Source organism: Anticarsia gemmatalis, chromosome 16, assembly GCF_050436995.1.
Source record: "Anticarsia gemmatalis isolate Benzon Research Colony breed Stoneville strain chromosome 16, ilAntGemm2 primary, whole genome shotgun sequence".
NCBI lineage: Eukaryota > Metazoa > Arthropoda > Insecta > Lepidoptera > Erebidae > Anticarsia > Anticarsia gemmatalis.
Window position 1 is genome coordinate 9,952,471 of NC_134760.1, and position 17,902 is coordinate 9,970,372.

The following is a 17,902-nucleotide window of genomic DNA, read 5'->3' on the forward strand; positions in this document are numbered from 1 at the left end:
ATCAAACAAACAAACTCTTATAATATTAGTATAGATAGCTGACCCGCGCAACTTCGCTTGCGTAACCTAAGAGAATGGGTCAAAATTTTCCCCGTTTTTGTAACATTTTTCGTTGCTACTCCGCTCCTAATAACTGTAGCGTGATGTTATATAGCCTATAGCCTTCCTCGATAAATGGGCTATCTAACACTGAAAGAATTTTTCAAATCGGACCAGTAGTTCCTGAGATTAGCGCGTTCAAACAAACAAACAAACAAACAAACACTAATATATAAAGCTGAAGAGTTTGTTACTCTTCAGCTTTATATATTAGTATAGATGACATTGCAATTCAGCCGAATAGTATGTAAGCATTGGAAAGTAAATAAACAATAGATTATTTAGTGTCGCAGCATAATACGGCTTCAAGTAAATACATTACCGCCGGCCTCGGGAGCACGGTTGATTCTCGTGACTACTCTGATTTGAATTGCGATTGACTCTAGAACTTTCTATGCACGGGCCACTCGTGTATTCCGTCTGTCTGGGTTTTTTTGTCGCTCTTTGTGCGGTCTTTTAGGACTAGACTAGACGTTTTATTGTGCCGCCAGACGTGTTAACTTTGAATGAATATTTAATCTGTGCTGCAGTTAAAAATGCGGTGTGGTAGAGCGAAATGAACAATCTGTAGACAATTTGCTTTAAATCTTTGCATGATTTTTCCCAAGTCTATACCAATTAGCTATTAGTTATTATGCGGCTCTCAATGCATTCCGAATTTTGGTTGCCGAGGGCAATACACAAAATATTTTGTCTTAGATAAGTAAGAAATTGACCAAAACACAAGATACAACTTTTTCCTCAACTCCCCGGGGAAGTTATTGAAGCCACTAGATATTCGAGATAAAGCCTTATTTATGTCTATTACTTTATTAAAAGTAATATTCTATCTGTCCGACCGGTCATTTATCTTGCGACGCTATAATAAAACCCATAAAATACCTCCGCCAGAGAATAGCTTTAGTGTACCGTTAATGGCACATTTTCTGCGAACAGCCATTAGACGCCTTGCTTCGGAATAAAACGTTCAGTTTTATGTAAACTCGTGTAGTAGTGACGCCGGTGACGCACCACACTTGGCATTCACTACCGCTACTCGATTTCCATACAGATGCAATTACTCTCCGTCCTACGTACGAGGGATGCATGACAGGTAAGCTTTTAAACTCCCTCAACCTGAAGCTTTTAATGGCGCGCTGGCGTTTCCTACAATTTTTTTGTAAAAAAAAATATTGAGGTCAGCTCGAAATCAACCTACATTTGGCACTCGCGGGAGCCGCGGGTATCAAAGGTACGAGCGGAACGAAAGTTGGGCGCGATTCGATTATGTCCCGGGGACCGCTGCGCCGCATTATTATGTAACATCCGCAATAATCCGCCTACATCTCCAGCTCTCCGACACAAACAAATGAAGCTGCACTCGTGTCTAGTGCGAGCACTGCGACAGACAGACATAACACGCTGAGTGTCCCTAACCGAACATGTGATGGAGTGTCGACAAACGAACCGAACTCCTACTATATTTGCCTATGTTTAAGTGTATCGGTGGAGGCATTGCAGAACAATAAATCTCAATGCCCTCGCAATCAAGATTTAATGCTCAGGCACTACGAAGTCCTCCCGCCTAAGCTTGTAATCGTGACATCGCCGGTGAGAGGAGTCCAGTCTTAATTGGAATTAATAACCGATAAGTAATTCCGTGACGGAGCGGTGCTCGGCGGTGCGGCGGAGCCGGAGGGTTTGTTTACCGGGGCGGAGGGCGAGGGCGGGCGGCGCGGGGCAGGCGGGGGGCGCGGGGCGCGGCGTCAGCTGGGTGCGCGCGCCGCGGTCGATAGGCGGGCGGCAGCGCGCACGCGCGCCCCTATCGAGCCCACACGGGCCTCCGCCGCCGCCGGCCGCGAACGTGATGCATGCGGGCACCTAGCGCCTGCACGCGCGCGGGCCTCATGGGCACCGTGCTGAGCTTCAGCCCGCGCGAGCGGCGCCCGCCCGCCGCCGCGCCCCCCACCGACCGCGCCGCGCTCGCATACTCCTACGAGCGTCTCAACAATGCCAAGAACCGGGAGAACCGCGACGTCCCGCGCGACGAGCGCCGCGCCACCCTGGACGACGCCGCTAAGATCATATCGGAGAAGTCGGCGCTCGAGAAGAACCTCAAGAAGCACTCGTTGTTCATAAACGCGCTCTCGTGGAAGCGGTTCTCGACGGCGAACAACAACAAGAAGAAGCTGGAATGCAAGAGCAAGAGCGTAGCGACGTTCCGGGCGCCGCTGACGGACAATGCGCCGCTGGACCGCAACAAGAACGCGCACGTGGCGGGCGTGCTGGCGCGCGGGCCGCCCGCCGCCGCGCCGCCCGCGCCGCCCGACGTGGCGCGCGCCAACGCGCTCAACAACAACGTGTGCTACGACAAGCTGCCGCCCAGCGCCGTGGGCACCGCCGTGGGGACCGCCGTGGGTCCCGCAGTGGCGCCGCGCAAGACCGTCATCCAGGCCTCAACCTCCGAGCTGCTCAAGTGCCTCGGCATGTTCCTGCACTCGCGGTGTCACCGCTTGCGCGACTTCCAGGCCGGCGACGCCGTCATGTGGCTGCGGACCGTAGACCGCTCGCTGCTGTTGCAGGGATGGCAGGTAAACATACTACCGACACCTCCAATATACCACTACACACACATATGAACACATACACACATGGAGATACGACAACAACACACATCATACAACATGGAACGCTTGAAACAATGGCCGACGGTGGTGTCTGCGACTCTGATTTGCATAACAATAATGTCGGATGATTTTGATTATAGTGACTATACATGCACACTGAATATCCAGTTCAGCACAAAGAACAAATATCTGGTATATCCATACAACAAAATATACAACAATTCTGTTAACAAATGCAGTAAGCATTATTGTCCATGACACTATTGCAGTGGCCGTGAGCCACTTCCCATACACGTTTTGTTCTATTTAGCTAATTCTAGTCTGAAACATATAATAATGACACGGTTGATTTAATTACAGGGTAAATTAACGAACTGTTAGCGCCATATTTCGTTAATTTCATAACACAAACGTACACACTTATACAGCGTTAAAACATTGTATGGAAAATCAGAAAAAATTGCTTCAGCTACCCCTTTCATGGTCGTAATGAGATCGTAAATTTATAATGTAAGCCCAGTAGCAACCCCGAGAATATCAAGGTTCTACTTAATTACCAACTTAAAGTTTAAACTTAATCGATATACTTCCACTCGATGAAAACTCCGAAACGCCGTGTTGCGTCATTAAATATTTACGACGATTAGGAACAACGGCACATTTCACAATGCGTACGTTTAACGCACCGAGTTACTTTGGCAAGATTACTTTTATTATTACGAAAACTAAGAGCAGAAAATTACATGGAGCGAGATGAGAAATAGGCGTGTTTTACCCCTTCAATCTTGGGCTGAAACGTTCATGTATTTACACGCAATATGCTAAAAGGCCGCATCAAATATTCACAAGTATCGCAGTATCTTATCCGCAAGGAGCGTGTACATGAATCTGAGTAATCATCATACTACCACGTTCATTCAATATAAATGGGGAAGGACGGATCGATATAACGTTATACCATCAAGAACTCTGTGTGCTTACCGTGGCTTTCTTTAACGATTTGGGCTTTGTTTAGAGGGAGACGGCGATATCCATTGAGTGGCGCGACGCTTCTCAGCTTAGGGAATTTGTGCAAGCCAATACTTTTTGTGACGTCATCGTTTGTGTTCTTTTATTTTGAAATGTCTGGTTTGTTTTTCAAGCTTTGGTCAACAGACTATGGTAGTTTACTGACCTTTTTTCATTACGCGAACTGTCTATGGTTTTAGAAATGGTTGCTTTTCAAATAATGAAATCCTTACATAATTTCATATTTATTTATTTGTCTTTGTTCATATTCCTCATAAAAAACTAATTAGATACCGATAGTTAATGAATAACTACTTTCCTACAGAAAAGCTATATTGTCCTCCTATTCTTTGAGTTATGGATATTCCCAGCGGGACACACCTTATTGGCTTTTGAGCTCCTTTCAAACACCAGTCTAGACAAACTTTATGCCTTGATTTAAACTCACTTTGTGTTCTTAGCCTGTAAGATAGCAAGGGTTTACGTTGTTTTGAAAAGACATATAGACGTTTAATATCTTTACTGCCTGTTTAGCGCGGTTGGCAGTGCAACTGACTGTTCAGCATGGGGTCTAGGGTTTCAGCATGGGATCCCGGCTTGCTAATTTTTAGAATATTTCACATAATATTGCCCGGAATATGGTAACGTGCCCGGTGTACGGCAATAGGCTCGCCACATATTACATTGTTAATGGCGATAATATGTATGTAAATATGTAGTAGTAAATACTATTTTCACAAAAGGCAACCGGCTTATATTTTAGCCTTTATTAGTCCTCTATACAACGGTTTCTCATAATTTTGTTAGTGTCTCAGTATTGGCTATTCGCCAACACGTTTGTTAGATTAACATTCGTCATTCGAGATCTTTGTTATTTACTTATGATTAGGTATATATTAGCAATAGAACCTTCTCTTATTACTAAGAAAACCTTTGTCCAGCAGTGGGACATCAATGTTAATATTTGGAAATTATTTCAACTTCAGACATTATTTTTTCATCTGCTGATTTAAATATTGAATTGACGCTAGCATATTATATGTCAGCAACTATGTCTGCATTGCTTTTATTTTGGAGTATTCTTCTTTCAGAACATATATTTCTTATTTCGTATGGTTTTTGATCTAGAAGAGAAATATTTCTTTGTTTTAATTGTTCTCCCCGGGAATATTGTTTATCATCCTACCGTTTTGACGTAAATCGAAAATACAAACCAATACACTTTCTCTTTTGCATACAGATTCGTTTTCAGGTCAAATTCCGTGTGGATCAATACAATTAATTCAATGACAGCACGGAGGTCCGATATGATCAGACTCGTAAACGGTTGATGACACCATGTTGTAAACCGTAAAACCATGGCAAATGGAGCGAGGGAATGTTAACGCGTTTTATTCACGTTTATCTAAATGAGTACAGCTTTTACGAAACATTGTTTTGTTAAAATTTTCGTAATACGGGGATGAATATTGCCCCCTAAGGTGTGTAGGGTCAACGTTTTTTTTGTTTTGGTCTCATTTCCTTAATATGAGGTAAACCGATGAATACTTTTCACCCTCATTTCGAATAAGTACATTGTTTTAAATCTTTTGTGAAAATCCATGCAACCAAAAATAAAAATAATAAATCTATACAATACTGGCCTCTGTGGCGTAGTGGTTAAGGTGGTCACCACGCCGCTACATTGCATCGGGATTCGGGAGGTCGTTTGTGTCGATTTTTTTTTAAAGAAAATATGTGTCACATTACACGCGGGCAGAATCGCGCATGTCATTATTAGTTCATAATTATCGTGTCAATAATATGTCGAGCAAGCTGCAATTTGTAAGAATGAATAAGCACTTTCGGTTGGCTGTTGTTATACATTGCGTTTCATTGGTCCGAAAGGCAGTCGCTCCGTGTAAAATACTGGCATTCAGCTGCATCTGATGAGACTGGAAGCCGACATTAACATAGTTGGAAGAAAGACTAGGTTGGTGATGAATTCGGCTTCAGCACGGGATACATAGTTCACTGAAAAGGCACTTCTAAAAAGCTATATAATTATTATTATCGGAAGGTTAAGCTTTTCATTGAAACATGATATCGTGACCGTGATTGAAAAGATAGCGTCGTTATCACAAGCCTTATCATATCACAAACGTTTTGAGTTAATCAAACCGTAGAGATAGCCTAACTTGATTGCCTAATGTGGCTAAAATTATTAAAATCAAATATTTAGACACATCTTAGGCTAGCAGAAAAAGAATGATAAAGCAGATTATTGTATTAATTATTAAATTAGTTAAACATTGAGCTCCTCAAATTTGGCTTGAGTTGTATTTGTGTTGTTTGAATATGGTAAAACGATTTAAATTAGTGTAGCCCTAGATATTAGCGCGTTTATGAAATGAAAACAGTAACGAGATTCTCTGCAGCCAGTAACATCGAGTATCGAGAGTTTGACATTTAAAATGTACTGCAAAAATTGTTGCTACAGCGCCCGCAACAGGCACTGATGAGATTTGATACCAAATTTCTCGATCTCGTTGTTATACTCATCAGTAGCAATTGCTAAAAATCTTCAACTTTTTTCGTCTCTACTTACTTCGACGTGCACTGTAGTGAAATATTTAACTTTGAGCTTGAAAATTGAATACCGTTTGAGTATTCCAAAAGGCTAAAACTCAAATCCCTCGATCAAGAAAATTACAATATCTATTTGTGGAAAAGGCTGTGTACAATGAAAAGTTCATATTGTTTACCTCGTTTAAATATATCGACAGCTATGTTTAGAAGCCGAAGGGTCCTCAACGTGACTTCAAGCCGTTATTTAAGCCGATCGCTTTAAGTGTTTACTTCACACTGTTTTAAATAACACTTAACTGTGTTCGTGATTAATGAAAGTTGTTTCTGAAAACTATTTGTTATTTTTTGAGTTTTAAAGCTGTTGTGCTTTGTTGTAAACTATCAGCGTAACTTTTCTGGTGTTCGTATAACAAAGAGTCGCTATATTTAAACAGACACTAATATTACCTATATATTTTACTCATTAAACTATTTATTTTACCCATTAAACTATTTATATTACTATTTTTTTTTTCTCAATAAACGTTTTCTCATAATTTCAAATGATTAATAGTCGCTTTTGTTAATTAGGTAAATCTCTCTCATTTATTTTCCTATTATTTTCGTAGAACCAGTTTAGTAGCTCCTATATAAATTTATTAAAGACCAGACAAATGCAGTCTCCCTTAAAGAATATCGCGATTCTTATAGATGCAACCTTGCATGCCTGAAAGTACCTACTTTAACATAGTTTTTGAAAGAATGCAAAATCTACAAGCGTGGTGAACTCAAGGCCTAACCCTACCTTATTATGGTGGAAAACTGTTGCCCCGCAGTGGGACCGCGATGGGTGATATTTATTATATTTAATATGCCACACATTCTATAAAGTGAAAACCATTTTCCTTTTATACTTCAGCCACGAACGAAACAAGAAAAAACTCTTTATTACGCTTTTTCCAATCTCAGACATGCCACGTGCAACGTTTTCAAACATTTGTATTCATAGCGACATCTATGTGTTGCAACTCAAAATTGAAATGGCCGTTCAATATGGCGACGTGCCGAGGGGTCGGCTACCGTGTCTGTCGTGGTTATTATTGTGTATAGTGTGACCATATTTTATTCGAGTCTGAGTGGGATATTTGAACATTATTTTGCATCGCCCCTACTGTTACACTCGCCCCCTATTTGAAATATTCGCCCGCAAATTGAGGAATAATTAATAGTCAATTGCAAAATGTGATTATTTCATACATCTTTACCTACACCTTCGAGTGTAACAGACATGATATTATTAATATGATATGATATACGAATGTTATGTTTATTATAAGAACCCAGATATCTAGTCTATAGTCAAAGTCGACCACGAAAACTTGCCTCAAAAAAGATTGATCACCAACAGTCATTTGTCTTTTAAAGAAACCTTGAGCGTTTAAGAAAAAACACTATCCCAGGAAAGTGGTAGTAGTTACCCTAAAATAGAACATTTTGTTCTCGCCCAAGATATCTAGCTATATATTTTGAAAACGAGACTATTCCACTCAAAGCGACATACATGGTCACCTTATATATAGGTATGTATGTTACACACGCCACTGAACCCCCCACAGAGGGCTGTGAGGACCGTATACTTGCATTTTTATGGATTTTTCAACCCCTTACCTATTATTTTGATTGCAATTTTCCTGTAGGAATTTAATGAGGTAGTAAATGGAGTGATATGAATCGTGTGCAGGGATTTTTTCCCCGTTCTTTGTTTATACGACTGTACTTATGTGAATTTAAATTGTATAGCTGTAGATATAATTTGATTTGTACTTACAATGTTTTCGACTGCGACCTAGATACTTTTATTAGTAATGAAATTAAGATTTTAATATTAGCGCCGTTATCAAATATATTTTATATTATTTAAAACATATACATATATGGTTAAAAAATGTTTAAATGCTACGGAGGTAAAGCCTCCGTAGCACAGCTTAATTAGGAAACCTTGTATTATAAATATTCTGTATAGGGAATTGTTAAATAAGGAATTAAAACCAACTTTTTTTATTTATCAGCGATAAGACGGTACTTCTTGAAAGAGCGAAAAGAAGTAACATTTAAGAAAATAATTTCCTCTCAGTAAATATTCAGCTACAAAGACGGCTCCATAGAAACCATTTGCGAAAATACAACCATAAAGTAATTACTAGTCGTTATTTCTCCTCGACTCTACCAAGCGCTAAAAACGTGTCATTATGAACATAACGATGTTAACACGTTTCCATATTTCCATTGGAGTGCAGAACTTAACCTCAATATAAACAGATCTAGGCCTCCTCGCCTTTGACACACTTTGATTCTGATCAAATTTTAGTTTCTGACGCTACTGAGTAAAACGGGTCGCGGTGTTTTGTTAGTGATGATATATTCGACTTCACTTGGTGAAAATTTATTTATTTTTACAGTGTTTCGTTGTTCCAATGTCGGGCAAGAATCTTATATTAGTATGACCCTTCCTCATAACCAGACAAGGGCCTAGATAGGTGAGGCTTCTTAAACTGTACAATAAAATTGTATATAGCTTTACCACAGAAACCAAAATGCTTTTTACACTATTATGTCTTGAAAAACCTTTATGCCTTGTTAGGATGGCCGTAAGCGAGCAAGCATTGGTATTGTCAAAATTTGGTCAGGACCTTAAACTTTTTACTATTGACTGAAAATACATACAAACATTATACAAGCGTAAAGTATTAAATGTGAAAATGCTTATGACATTATTTAACAGTTATAATTAACTACCATTTAATACTTATTTATGCATTCGTTCACCTTACTTCATTTATTTAAAATAATCTCACGCAAGTCAAATGAACTTTATAGAAATATAGGCATTATGTCATCAAGAAAACATAGACTCCCAAGTCCCAACATGTAATTTGATATGAATTACGGCGTAAAGTTACCCGCAATTTGAACTATCACGTTACATGTTTTGTAAGTCAACAGTGTTAGTTACAGTGTTGATTTTCACGCGGCCACACTGGCTGTTACATGAATGTCAACAATGCAGTAATAGGCTCCCCTTGACACCTTTACAGGGCTTTATGATGCCAAATATGTGTTTAAACGATAATTTATTCGTAGTTAGGAGAGTTTTTGCTGCGTAATTTGGTGTAATTCGATTGTGGTTAGAAAGGTTCGTTAGATTCGTAATCCATTCTTATATTATGAAGCAAAAGATATTTTTTCTGTTTTGCTTTCACGGCAACCTGGTTACTGGTATTTTGATACTATTTAGTAAGTAGTAGTAGGATAAAATATAAGTTGCTTAAAAAAATAGACCTTCAAGTAGGTACAGTCACAAAGTGGGGGCCAGTAAAGGTTGTCTGGAAATTTATTAGAGAACGAAATCACCTAACTCACATTTTTTACTTTGAATTTTGGCGACCATTGCAGCCATTGTGGCATTTGACTGAACCAATCTATACTTACTAATACTATAAATGTGAACAATTGGATATTTGGATGGATGTTTGTTCAATCAGCAAAATCACACCTAATATTTGCCCGTGTTTTTGTCCGTAACAAGAAATAAGAACATAAGCCTTTTAACCCAAGTCCGCATGGACGAAGTCTCAGGCCAGAGCCAGTAAAGATATACATAAAATCTTCAGAATAAACTGTACTTAAAGTCACTGTTTAATAACAAATCGATAGCCTGAGGGACACTATTTTATTGGGTCAAGGAAGGCTAAAGATCCTACTGCACCATTTCTAGGCCATTTGAAACATAATCATAGTACAACGTTGCATTTAAAAGCGTATTCTTCGACTTTGAAGAACGGTTGTAGCTTTGTTATACATATTTAATGTTATAAATGCGTACTGTCTTGCAGTTATACTTTTGCTAGAAATATATAGGAACTCATAGTAGTATATTTTGAGGAAGGATACATATTTCTGTGGGCTACTTTTGCATGAATGAATAAGTAATTGGTTTTCATCCGTTCTCGTAGCCGAACTTGTGTGATGTGATTAGTCTTAAATCTTTTACTTTATGTAGCTAATTAATTAAGTAAATTCCTTCAATTTTGATATTCTTTAATCGAAAAGAATTCCAATCTCTTGCTTCTACATTTTAGCCTTTACAAAGGTGTTTCGGATCTGGTTGGATCTTGAGTCCGTGGTTTGTATGCTCGTAAAAATCTCTTGCATTTTCGTAAAAAAAACTAAAACCAAGTAAAAATCTCTATGGCTATATTTGCTAGCAATGGTTTTAAAAATATTGAAAAAAAAAGAATGTATCGCGTGTGGCAAAACACAATTTATTTTAAATACTAATAAGCAGTTAGCATCTTTAATTTCCCCTGTTCATGTCGTCACTGCCCGCTGTCGCCGCGTTGTCGTCGCGTCGCCATTATTGCACCCCACACATACAATGTTATTTGATCTTTATTAGCATTCTAAGTTATGTGTTATTAGGGTAATGGAAGCATATTTCATAATACATTGATGACTAAAAGCATTGTAAACTTATCAATGACATTTATTGCCATCAACAAACACAAGTTATATCGACCAATGTAATATTATTTGATGAGTCTTGCTTGCTTTTTATAAATTGTTTTATTTCGTGTTTCAATACTACCTACAGTCTACTCGAATATTATATCGCTAAAATAAAGTTTGTTTAAACGCGCTAATCTCCGTAAATATCGAAACGATTGGAAAAATATTTCAGTAAATCCCAGAAAACTTTATTGAATCTGAAACCATAATTTTACATGGCTAAAATCCCAAGACCGTTTTAAAAAAAAAAACATCTATTACATACTTAATAATTTTCTTTTCGGAGAAATAAATCTTGATAAGTCATAAAATCCAGTTGTTCGACAGAATTATAAGATGTTCAGACAAAAGTTAGTGTTCCCAAACGGCCCTAGGCCATTCGTACAAGAGTGCCCAAGAGCTTTCCGCTTTGAAGGTTTTACTGCCTTCATCAAACTTTATGATTCACGCGCCGAATCATAAACAAATCCAATGTTTTTTTATGACTGCATAATATCTTCTTAGAACGTTGGAGTATGAGGCTTTTTGGTGCTTTAATAACTACTCTTACACTAGCTTTTACCCGTGATTCAACGCGCAGGAAATAAACGTTCTGGGGTGAATTTCCAAATAACTTTTCCTTAGTACGCACTTAATACATTTCAATAAAATAATATATACAAGAAACTTGAAGTTAAACTTCTTACCATGTTTGTATTGAAATATAAAGCAATAATAAGCTTAATGCCAATTAATGTTTTTTTGTAACATATTATTTTATCAATATTTACATTATTATGGGTTCGTACAGTTTTTATTATCCTATTGGGTTTCGTTGTTGGGCTAAGGTCTCCCACAAACTCTTCTATCGGTCTCTATCGTTTTTACAGTAAAATAATATATTATGTTTATTCTTAGATCAAAGTGATAAATAGGCTAAGGTTATCAAGAAAATCTTACATAAGAAGTCATTAATAGAGATAGAAAGTCGTAGGCGTTGAAATATTATGTTACGCCAACACTTATTTCGTAGAATCGATAGTGCTACGAATATAGCTACGGAAACGTCGTAGCGTTACGACATTGATGGATAAAGTCTTTGCTACGAATTACTGGGTTTCATGTGTCATGTTTGAGGTCACACGCCTTATTTTGATCGAGTTTGTCAAAGTTTTGGCGGAATTGACTTTCTTTTTGATTAACAGCTACATATAAAAATAGCTACATGGGGAAGAATGTGTAGAGTTTTCGTGGTATTTCGGCTAAACGAAATTTATTAAGTTATTTTTGATTTAGGACACGTAATAGTTGCTGCTAGTTTGATTTGTAAGCCGTAGTCAGAGTGATTCACATGCCATTATGTTCTTGAGTCATTTTCCACGCCAATTACACTATAACAGGAACTATTTATTATGATAAAATATCAAACATTAGGTTCCTTTTCTTAACCCCTTATTGACCCACTGCTGGGCAAGGGTATCCTCCCTAAGGAGGGAGGAGTTAGGCCTTGTATGCACGACGCCAGTCAAGACCACTCGGCTCCCAACATTCAAAAATTGTAAACGCATTAGTTACCAACCAAAAGTCTTGGTTGCAGTGAGATTTTTTTTACTTTTTTCAAAAAGACAACTCCCGTACTAAGAAGCTACTTGTGGTTCGCATAAATAATTGCTTCCTAGGGGAATCGAACCTCCCGGCGCAATGGTAGCGGCGTGGCAACATCAGCTACAACGCCACGGAGGCAGTCACATTATTGTATGACAAAAATGACATAGGAACATACTTAGTACTTAAACTAGACACAATTATGAGTATTAGCACGAAAACCCTGAAACTTGTATGGCATCCAATCGATAAAATAGGCCAATGAGTCATCCTCCCACCTTTCAAACAAAGGTGGGTGCCGAGTGTTGTGCCTTGTGTGAGACGTAAATACTTGCCGTCGCCCACAAAGCTATTTATTACCGTTTTCTAGCCTTTTATTTAGAAATATCGTACAATTACTGTTAAGCTTCAAGTTGTATTGAAGGCGTTTGTTATAAATAAGTGGTGTTTATGTTTCTTTTGTTAGAAGTATTGGTTCGACATGATGAGAAGTAGAAAGTACTTTCAAATTTTTCCATGTTTACTCAATTAATGATTTTCACGCTTTCGTTAACAGTCGACGAGAATTTCATTTAGATTATTCTTTCCCCGAATTATGTTTTCTGACGCTGGACAAATCAGAATGTAGTAGGCACATGCTTACATAAAACACACTCTACCTCTACATTAGATAAAGTAACATACTATAATCTCTTTTAACTTAAACCATAAATGATTAAAAAAATGAAATGTTAATTGTAATATTTGTGGTTGTTTCCAGGACGTGGCGTTTATAAATCCAGCGAACGTCGTATTCGTCTACATGCTGGTCCGCGAGCTGGTGGACGGTGAGAGGATAGCGCGCCCACAGGAGCTGCAGGCCGTCGTGCTCACCTGCCTCTACCTGTCCTACTCGTACATGGGCAACGAGATCTCCTACCCGCTCAAACCCTTCCTCGTCGAGGACTCTAAAGATAAGTTCTGGGACCGCTGCCTGCTCATCGTCGACCGACTCTCCTTCAACATGCTGAGGATTAATTCCGAGCCTGGCTTCTTCACTGAAGTGTTCACGGAGCTGAAGGCGTGCGGCGCAGTGGACAGCCCCCCTCCCGCGCCGGCGCACCCCGCGCCCGCCCCCCCGCACGCCCTCACGGCCGCCTGACACACGGAGGTCGCCGTCCTCAGGTTGGCACTCACTGACCGACCCAGTCGTGTTTGATGTCGGCTTTTGACAGTTGAGGCTCTTGGTCAATCGTCATCGATTTAAAGGCACGTGCTCGGCTTAAAGTCTAGACACTAGTCCATATTTTAAGCCCTTAAGACGATGAAGCTACGGCTTAACCTTCTAGCAGTTTACGAACCACATTTCGGCCGTAATGTAATTGTCAACGTGCCCTAACTTAGTGTTATTTTCTTAAGTGCAATGTTACATTCTAGTCACGTATATTATTTATAGAGGAATTAGTCAAGTTAAGGAGTACCAACTTCATTTATTCGTGTTATTTTCATTGAATGATGCAAGTGTGATTGCTCAATAAAGATGCTTCTTATAATAGCTATTAAACAAATGAACAATGGCCACGATTGACCAAGACTAAAACGTCAATAAACAGATGAGTGAGAGGTTAAAATAAAAAAAATATACGAATTATGTATGTGCGTACATAGTCGAATATGACTTTGAATTAATCTCGATGGGAGAATGTGATATACCTAGGGGACACCGTTTTATTTCAAGACATAGGGATCGGTAACATCTGATAAACATAGACTGTCGAATTACTGACTTTAGCGTAAAGTGGACTACCGTAGGTGGAGCGTTTCAAAACGTTTTACCTCTTTTAGTGTAATTCCAAGCTAAAATACCTTTAGCAAATAAGGAACTATCAGCTAAACTTGCGTTAGCCGCGGGCAAAACTTTCTGAAACGCACTGACGTTAGTCGTAAAATCGTTGAAAAGAAAATGCTTCTCTCTCTTCGGTACGAGAAAGAATCGATATGACGCGTAGAGCGGCACAGTGTGATAGCTCTATCTCTTTTCATTCGCGATTTTCCTACAAACGGTGGTATCCTTTGAGCTTGAGTGGGGCCGCTATACGTTACTAAACTAGTGGACCACAGTGAGAATGTTCAAGTTAAGTAAAGACAATGTGGGGAATGCCGCTGTCGTAAATCTGGTGTTTAGAATTGATGGCGATTCTTTTAAATCATTTAAATAGTTTTTATAAGAACGATAGGAAATGGATGCTTATATTTAAAGTCAGACAAATTAGTCCGATCCATTTTCGTGAAAATGAGAGCTTCGAGAAGAAATGGACCAAATAGGTCTGAAAATCGTTTTCTATGGTTGTTATTAGAAAGTCATGTATTGAGGCTAACGTTATTCAGTTTGCCTCAACGGAATCGTCATCAAACAGAGTTTTACAATTCAAAGTCAACGAGAGGGCGAGGATGCGTCGCTCGTGGCTACCTCTCGTCGGTACTCGCCGGTCCTCGGTGGCAGGTTGTTGATCGTGCATCATTACGTGCGACATGTGGTGTATCGATGTGACCACTGATAGTTAATGCTGCACCTTCATTGTATGTCTGTAATGTTTACGTAGGTAATTGTCTGGTATGTTATTTTCTCTCGCTGGAACAACAGCTCTTAGTCCAATAGAACAGCGGTTAGTTAGTAAGTTAAGAGTTTCGTAAGAGTAGTGAAATGAACGTATTGCCATATAGTTAGTCGATATTAGGGAAATGTCTGGCAGGCGGGAGGATGCAATAAAGCGGGAAACTCCGTCATATAAACCGGTAAACCCTTCTATGAAGTGTACGTATTAAATAAATGACCGGCTCAAAGCGCGGAACGACTCAGTGGTTTTATTGAGGCGACGAAATGTATTAACAAATAGGTCAAATTTTGCGAAGGAATAAGCGTTTTGTACAGTAAAATCGAATAAAATAATACACCTAAGTCTTAACCGTTAGAATAGTTTAGACAAATGGACGGAAGGCGTCAAGCCCGAGAGGCACTCGGTCCGAGACTACCGTAGCAAAGCGTTTTCCTTAATTATTAATACTTACATTCATTGTTGGTTTTGAATTTGTTGTTACTAACTCATTTTATACCGCTGATTGTCTAGTATACATCAAATAATAACCAAAGGAGAGAATAAATATTTTTTGGACTGTTCAAAAAGTCCACTAATTATTTAGTCGACTGACATCACTAGTTTTATATCAACGACTAAGCTGTGATCTAATATTACGCGTCTCTATTATACTCTCTTCTTTAGTTATTGTGTGAAAAGGCAAAGTGAGAATAAAATCAGTTCGAATTAGTGCGATGAACAACAAAGTCGATTCCAATTCGGTACTCGTTAGACGATATGAATATTTTAGTCGATGTGGCGCCGTGTTTTTTGAGCTTAATTTATATTAAAGTCCTAATTACCCAACGAGTTAGGTCTCTAGGGGAATCACATTTATAATTGGATAGCCTAATAACTGCAGCTAGTTTAACAGGTCACAGTACAACGTGACCTCGCCGGGTGCCGTAGTTAAGTTAAATTGTTTAGTCGAGTGAATGTCAAAGAGTGATCAAATGTAAGTAATTATTGATATAAAAATGAAATCTCAGAACGTTCCAAGTCATTAACGATTAGGTAAAGTAGTTGTCTGTGATGTTTATTGAATCTTAGCCTGTGTTCTTCATCCTTGTTTTTGTTACTCTTATTTCGTCACAGTTTATTGTTATATTTATTATAATAAGGTATGGTTAAAGCAATAATTTATTTTTCGGATATTTCCTCAAACTTAATTACGATATTGACGCCGTCTGTATAATATTATACAAAATAAAAAAATCTAATCACTAGTTAATATATATTGGATTGTAAAGCTTTTTTGAGAATTGAAAAGACATTTAAAATAAGTATTCTTATTGTTGCTGGTTTCTTGTGTTGTTAATTTATTTTATTTATGCCTTGCGCGTAGACTCATGTTACTTTGATCTCAAATACGATGGGTAAGCATTTGAAATAGCCGTGGCTACATTCCAATTATTAATAAATAAGTCAGATAAGGCCAGATACAATTTAATGTCGAATTTCGATGATCTCTCCTAAGATATTATAGTGTAAACTTTGGTATAATTTGAAGTGTGGATGTGCATAACATTTAACTTGAAAGGTATATGGTCAGATACCTCTTCTAACATTATTCATGTAACTCACGTTTGTTAATTAATCTATTGTAAATATACCCAATTATTAAAAAAACTTTCGTATATATAAATCTGTTGTTTTATTTCCCCATTTCGTGTTTCATAACTGTGTCTTCAATGAATGACAACAGTTTAAGGCTATCTTCTCTGCGCACAATTAATTCAAGTAAGTATTATATATGTGATATCAGGAAATGAAAATAAAAATGTAGTTACTAAGTAAATGCGAACACCTATCTACTAGTTGGGTAACTACATAATAATATGCAGTCTATAACAATCAGCAATCCTTTGGGCCTAAAAAGCTTGAAATAACCAACTACACATGTAAGAAAACATGATTGCACGTCACCTACTTAGGTAATGTATAAGCAGACTTAAAAGCACTTATATGTATATTTTATGAAGAAACACTAAAATACCTATTATTCTTTGAGGAAATCTAACTTTTGACCTCCGCTTCTTTGGCGGCGGCTAGACTGCCTTATGCATGTGCAAGTGACTGTTAATATAATGTACCTGATTACTCCGAAAAGTCGATCAATAACATATAAAAGTAAAGCATGCTCGAGTTCAAGGTCAATACCGGTAGTTTGCGTGGGAGGATAGTAACAACATATCGACAATAACATCATCTAGAAGACTATGTTCAATTTGTAGTGTCTTTACCGATGTGATAATCCCTATATTTAGATTTAAGAAACGTAGCATTTTTCTCTATGGCGCGCCGTTAACTGTCAATGTCAAAACTGTCATTAACTGTCAACGTCAAAGCTGTGTTTTCAAAGTTTCAAAATACAGTTTGTTGCTTGATTTATTTAAATTTTACTTCTAATTCAAGTTTATATCTTGAAAAAGCTGATACAAAGTACTGGTTTGAGCATACACGCAGTTATTCCGTAATATCGTTACGTTAGTTTAGCAAATTTTGCGGTTTTTTAAGTTTTACCGGCAAAATGGGTGATTTTCCGGATCCCGACGAGGAATATGAGCTGATGTATGCTGAAGAACTAGAAATGATGAGAGAAGAAGAAGATCATATGGGTATCTATATATACTATTCATTACAAAAGCTTTTAGACAGATTAAATGGATGATTCTAGGTTACTTGACTATGGTTTGCAGTTGTTTACGAAAACAAAGTGTATACCTACCATTTTAAGATAGATTTAACCTTATTACAACGTACATTTTGTATGTTTTGCTATGAAACTATGAGCTAAGAATTATTTCAATCCTTTCAAAGCCACATTTTGTAAGGATCTAAGATCTACTATGCTCTCATTTACTTAATTAATGTACG

The 17,902-nt window shown here is 38.2% G+C and overlaps 2 protein-coding genes across 2 annotated transcripts in view; both read left to right on the forward strand.

Moving 5' to 3' along the window:
* The first annotated feature begins 1,870 nt into the window (after positions 1 to 1,870).
* On the forward strand, positions 1,871 to 16,670 carry Cdk5alpha (Cdk5 activator-like protein). Its single transcript, XM_076124098.1, has 2 exons — positions 1,871 to 2,669; positions 13,171 to 16,670. The coding sequence occupies exons 1-2, from the start codon at positions 1,950 to 1,952 to the stop codon at positions 13,549 to 13,551; spliced, it is 1,101 nt and encodes a 366-aa protein (XP_075980213.1). The 5' UTR covers positions 1,871 to 1,949; the 3' UTR covers positions 13,552 to 16,670.
* Positions 16,671 to 17,364: 694 nt separating this feature from the next.
* Positions 17,365 to 17,902, forward strand: part of cutlet (chromosome transmission fidelity protein 18 homolog) — a 31,212-nt gene continuing 30,674 nt past the window's right edge. The window contains exon 1 of the mRNA XM_076124432.1: positions 17,365 to 17,643. Coding sequence (XP_075980547.1) covers positions 17,556 to 17,643 — 88 coding nt within the window. The 5' untranslated portion in view covers positions 17,365 to 17,555. The remainder of the gene's footprint in view (positions 17,644 to 17,902) is intronic.

Coding starts and splice junctions, on each gene's coding strand:
- Cdk5alpha (XM_076124098.1), top strand. CDS start 1,950: ATGCGGGCACCTAGCGCCTGCACGCGCGCGGGCCTCATGGGCACCGTG. Junction 2,670..13,170: donor TGCTGTTGCAGGGATGGCAG/GTAAACATACTA, acceptor GGTTGTTTCCAG/GACGTGGCGTTTATAAATCC.